This window comes from Mesitornis unicolor, unplaced genomic scaffold (assembly GCF_000695765.1).
Source record: "Mesitornis unicolor isolate BGI_N332 unplaced genomic scaffold, ASM69576v1 scaffold40197, whole genome shotgun sequence".
In the NCBI taxonomy this organism is placed as follows: Eukaryota; Metazoa; Chordata; class Aves; order Mesitornithiformes; family Mesitornithidae; genus Mesitornis; species Mesitornis unicolor.
The window spans coordinates 25,364-31,339 of NW_010195205.1; the positions used below are offsets into that span (position 1 = coordinate 25,364).

At 37.5% G+C, this 5,976-nt stretch overlaps 1 protein-coding gene across 1 annotated transcript in view; it reads right to left on the reverse strand.

The window, feature by feature from the left end:
• Nucleotides 1-5,923, reverse strand: part of TMEM19 (transmembrane protein 19) — a 10,113-nt gene extending 4,190 nt beyond the window's left edge. Inside the window, exons 1-4 of the mRNA XM_010188036.1 lie at nucleotides 5,738-5,923; nucleotides 2,348-2,461; nucleotides 700-837; nucleotides 120-374 (exon numbers count right to left, since the gene is read on the reverse strand). Of these exons, the coding sequence (XP_010186338.1) occupies nucleotides 120-374; nucleotides 700-837; nucleotides 2,348-2,461; nucleotides 5,738-5,867 (637 nt within the window). The 5' untranslated portion in view covers nucleotides 5,868-5,923. The remainder of the gene's footprint in view (nucleotides 1-119; nucleotides 375-699; nucleotides 838-2,347; nucleotides 2,462-5,737) is intronic.
• Between the last annotated feature and the right edge of the window lie 53 nt (nucleotides 5,924-5,976).

A 5,976-nucleotide genomic window follows, 5' to 3' on the forward strand; every position in this document is an offset into this window, starting at 1 on the left:
TAATTCCAGATTTCTGATGTTTGTTTTTCTGGGGCTTTTTTGGAACTTCTCAAGTTGGGTGCATAATTTAAAACAGATCAGCAAAATATTAAGAACATGTAAAACAAGTAACACCTTACCTACTGGAACCTTTTCCCAGGTTGTTATCAACCTTGGCTTGCTTTTACTCATAACACTACCAATCTCTGAAGCCCATGTATCACCAGCAGAGCATGCCAAGGCGCCCAAAAGAGATAAGCACATCCATGATGCTGTGTATTGCTTTGAAAAGTCGACTGGAATTTCACCTGGTCCATTTTCTATCATATATAAGATGGCAAGCTCAGTAGGAACACCACCATTACAGAATACTTGCACCCAGTTCCTCTGCCCACCTAAAGTGACAAAAACTAAATTTTAGTATTTTCAGGCAAAACACTCTGATGGGCAACAGCATGAGATAAAAGCAAAGTACACATATATAGAGTTAAATTTTAAAAGACACACTTTCAAATCAGAAACCAGATAGCAATTTATTAAATAAAACAGAAGCAAAAGCAAAGTCACTTGGTAATGTTCATAGAAATGGAGGTGGAAGGGCAGCACAACAGTGTTCCCTACTTCGGATGTTACCTCTCATCTGACCTTCTGAAAGGAAGAGAAATATGCAGTATTTAATCTCCACAAGGGATCTGAAAGAATTAAAATGTGATGGCTTACCTTCTTTGTATTCTGAATCTATTTGCCTCTTTATATCTTTTTTCCATTTAGTAAGTTTTGAAGAAGTAACAAAAAATACAAACAAAGAAGTGAAGAAACTGTAATTTGCAACTGTAAGGATAAATCCAACCACCAATCCTACGAAGAAAAAAAAAAGTATATAAAGTTCCTTCATGTAAGTCTGCTTTGCAAAGCAATTAAGTATTCTGAATCTCTTGAATGTGAAGAATATCTTCGTGATAAACCTAAGATAATCACACAATAACAGAATTACTGAAGTTCCTCATATTACCTATATGAGAATTCCAGAGACACCCTGACTCGAAAAAACCTGTTATCTATAATTTTGTCCTAAATTTTATTGCTAAATATTTTTAAAACCACCTCTTGCCACATATCAGTAATACTGTACAAAAATAAAAGACAGCAATAAAAAAAAGCCAAATGATATCTAATTGAAATTTAAATACCCTGCCTGAAAAATATGATTACTTGTATAAGCAGTATATATAAACATCTGTGGCTGTGTCTCCATCAGCACATTTATCTTCAGTTTGGGAATCAAATCCCAAGGTCTCTAAGATAAACTGGATAACTTTCCCCCATATCTTAACAGCTGCTCCTTTTCCCTTCTGTTCTTAATTTTCTTTTTCTGTTTCTGATTTTTATGCCATCTTTTTCTTTCTGTAATTTTCTTAAGTATTTGAGCTCTTGGATGTCCTTCATTTTCATCTCCTCCTTCACAGGGGAGGTCTAATTCTCACAGCGACCATGAGATTACAATTCTTCAGGACTAAAAGAAAATTGGCTGCACTTGAAGCAAATGCTGATATAAGCTGGCGGGCAAAGCTGGTATGTTAAGATGTACAAACATAGTAGAAAATATCAGAAAATACGTTCTTTTTTTAAACGTAGAAAATCTTCCCCTTAACTCACAGACAGAACAAGATTTGCAGAATGGGTGACAGGAGAGAAAGGATTTGAGGTCCTGTTTCTTTCCATTGACCATCAATGCAGACAGTGTCGCAAGACAAGGGTGAAAAACCTCACCCAGAAATCTTGCATCAGATTTCAGTGGATACCACTGTACGCTACGCTGGAGTTCTTCTCATGTGGTCAAGAAGAACTTTGTTGCCATGGTCCTTTGCTTGAAGTAAAGTACAGATTTAATATTATTATTCTTTTTAGGAAGCAAAATTGCCTAGAACTGCTGATATTACAGAAAGGAGAACAATGTCATCTTTACTGGTTTCCCACCAGGCAGGCAGGCTGCTGACATGGCTCAGTTTTATGGCATTTCTTTACCACTGCCTCTACAATTTCATTATCTCTGTGTGAATCCATTTAGATGTTAAAGCAAAACGTGTGATTTAACTGCACACTGTACTGAAGTTTAAAACAATTTTATAGGTTTCTATAAATCTAACAACAACATTCATCAAATGAACTACAAACAGCAGCAAAATTTAACAACTATTTAAACAGGCATGAGAAAAAATCAGTACGAATTAAAGGTATGTTTGCTTACATTTATAATTTTATTACAATACAACTAGGTACGAAAGTCTTAAAGGAATATGACATACAATATAAAGGACTTTAATTTAGTTCATTAAATGTTTAGCTTAACAGTCTAGAAAAACCATACCTCCCAGTGCACCACTGTGATCAAGACTCTTCTTCTTGAAGCCCTGTATGGCAATCAGTAGTGGAACCAAGATTGAAAAAAGCCAGCGCCATGGAGTAATGGGTCGTAAAGTACCTGATAAATCAAATAAAATGGTTACAGATGATCCTTATGAGATTTTTATGACTTCATACCTTAAAAGTAATTATCTTCTAATATATATTTAAAACCTGATACTAATAGAGATTAAACTATTTTACCCTTTAGAATGAAAATATTCTTATGAACGAAAGACCAAAATATCTGCAATTATCTATTTAATTTTTCTACTCAGCTTTCACAGAAAAAAACAAAGTACATTAAATTAATTAGAATGAATTATAAAGAAATAGCAAATATGTAAAGAAATAATCATGGTGATATTTTCCATTCTAAAAAGGGTTTATAAACACCAAAAATTAACATTCAAAATGTTAAGTCCAGCTGAAACCTGATTTAGATAGAACAGATTAAAAAAACCCCTACATCCATATTAAGGTATGCAGAATTCAGTTTCAACTATGAGTAAGACTCAAACTAAAATTCCAGTTAACAAAACATGTAAAGAGACTGCAAAGCAACTCAAAGTAAATAAATTAGTGTAAGAGCTTTCCTCATAGATCAAGTTATGACTGATTATCTGGTAACTCGGGGAACAAACGCGAATTGTTGTTTATATTACTTTTTTTTAATGACATTTCAGAAAAGATGACAGCAATAAAGGGAATGAACAATGACTGTCTCTGGTCACGAATGCTTTCTAGCATTGTAATGAAATGGAAGGAAAATTAGAACAATATACTGGAAGCTTTACCTTGTTTTTCAAACCATCTGACAAAGCAGTGTTTTTAGGAAAGGTCATTCTTGTTTATCTAAGGCGTTAGCTTGGTAGCACTTGGCTATGGAAAAGCAGGCAACTTTTTTCATCCCTTTTTTCACTATCTGTGTACTCTGAATTATTCCTAGGATGTGCCCAGTGTTGTCACTTTGTTGCCTCTGCCACCAATTAGAATTTTACACTATGTTAGCAGACGCACTGCTGCTACTTGGCTGACAGAAGACATCAGAAGTAGTTTCATATCTATGTGGTGAGAAGACATGAGCATGCATATAAGCTAGCTAAGGGCTGTGTTTCTATAGATTTAATATTACTTTTTTATACTTTTATTATATTATACTTTGGAAAACTTGCATACTCTGTACTGTATTTAGGCGCTTAGTTGAGCTACAGCGATACCTGATGTCATCTAATCAAACTATCAGGAAATCCTGCAGTTCAAATATACATCCATTTTATACACTGATTCTGTCCTTCTGCCAGTCTGTGAACAATTCATCAGTTTAATCACAGCATCACTGATAATTTAAACTGATGCAAGAAAGGCCTGGCCTTCCTTTACAGTCGGTTTTTTTTAATATTCCTCTTTCGTTGGTATCCAAAACATTCTGATTGTTTCCACACTATACTTGGTTGAAAATACAAGGACTTCCAAATCAATCAAGCCAAACATCTGTCTGACTCACAAGAGCTGCACATGCATAAGGAAAGAGTTTAAGGAACAGATACAGACTGATCTTCCGTGTTTTACTGGGAACTTTTATGTTGGCATTTCTAAAATCCCATATGTATTTGTCCAAGCCATTTTTAAAAACAGTTATAATTTTCATCTCCACAACCACTCACAGAACTGAATTCTGATTTCAGATGCACTGAAGGTCTTTCAAAAAGCTGAACAACAAAGATCCTGCTGCCTCAGTCTCATCAGACATCTCCTAAATTTTATGACCACGCGAATTACGATTTCATATTCACATTCTTCCTGCCATTCATGACCTATATAGATGTCCCCTTTCTGTGCTGAAATATCTTTACCTATTTAAGTCCTCTTCAAATGGATGCTGTAAATAGCACTGATCATCCTTGCAGTCTTCACTGTTCCTTTCTAATTCTGCTATGAGCATTGTGAAATGGGATGACTGCAAGTGCATGCGGTACTCATAGCAAAGTGACTCTATAATTTTACAGTTTCTAATAATCTATTGATTTTTTGACTGAGTGAAAGGTGTTACATTTAAAAAAAAAAATTATAATATATCAAGTAACCTGGATGATCTAACTCCCCTCCCCCAATTACCTGGTTCTATTAAATAAGGCTACTCACATCTTCAGTCATGCAGTTTATTAATTATAGGCAGCTGTGGTGTAAAACACATTTTTGCTCTGCTACTCTCTGTTCTCATCATCTTTTTTTGCATTACTATCTGATCACCGTTATCCATGGTAACCAAGCTCTTGGGTCCCTCTTTCCCTCAGGGCCTAAGAACACATCCATTATCTTTGACACAAATTACACAAACAAAACCTGGTTGTGCAGCTTTCTTCTGCATACCTTCTATGTTTCTGGTGTCTCACTACAAGCCAAAGTAGAAGTGTCCAGACAATACAGATTTAATGCTGTATCAGGACTAACACCCAACCTAAAACCTAAAGCACTGAAAAACACTGAGCAGTGACATCCACCTGCCACTGCAAAAGTCAGCTTATATTGGTGGGATATTTATTCTAACTTCTTCTGGATCCACGGTGACACTAGGCAGTTGAGGGTGTTCATACTGCATCCCTAGGCACTCTCAGCAACACTGCAATGACACTGGAGCTCTTCCTGCATGAAATTGGCTGAGGTCTTAAGGACAGGTTTTCACCTGTCCTGGGAAAGCAGTTAAATTCTAGGCTTGACCTGACACCGAAGACAGTACTGCTGCTTTGCACATTGCTGTAAAAATGGTCCTAGGACTGAAATGACAGGCCACAGAAAGTGTCCTTGCAGCTACACACAACTAATCCATGGCCTACCTGAGTTGCCTGAACAAAACACAGCTGACTGAGTACACCCATGCCAGAGAACCTATGCATACTTTTCTCTATTCTTGTACCATTTCCCGTTTCTATCTTGACCAGTGAATTCTCATATGCTTTGTCCAAAGCCTACACATGCACTCTTAAAACTGTTTTGAGGGCTTGCGCGGTCCTCCTGTGCTGTCACTACTTCCCCTGATACAGGAAGACCTCTATCAGCTCACTCTGTCTTTTCACGTTTCACTTTTTATCTTATTTTCATTTAGGGAGATAAAACACAAAGGATGACAGCACTTTAAATTCAATGGGATCTCTGGGCAGAGCTGCAAAGAAGGCTGCCAGTGACTGTTAACACCTAAACCATCATCAACCACTGTCAGGGCTGAGGTTTTCAGCTCTACTGACGGTGGCAGGGGCTGCGCACACTCCTCTCCCAATTCTCCATCTCCAGCCTAAAGGAGGGAAGGGCACTGCCGTGCCAGCCTCTCCCCAGCCCCAAGGGCCTTTGGACTCACCGTAGTACGTGCTTGCAGTTATGGACACGATCCAGAAAGCCAGAGAAATACAAATGAGCAAGTTCAGAACGACGATATTCGCTATCATCTTGAGGTATTCTTTGAAGAAATTATCCTGGTAATAGGACATAGGAAGCCAGAGGGAGAACACCTGGCGGGGAAGCACAAAGCGAACCGCATCACCGATACCGCTACCACCTTTTCTTCCTCCTCCTCCTCCAAGCTGCGGCCCGATCCAG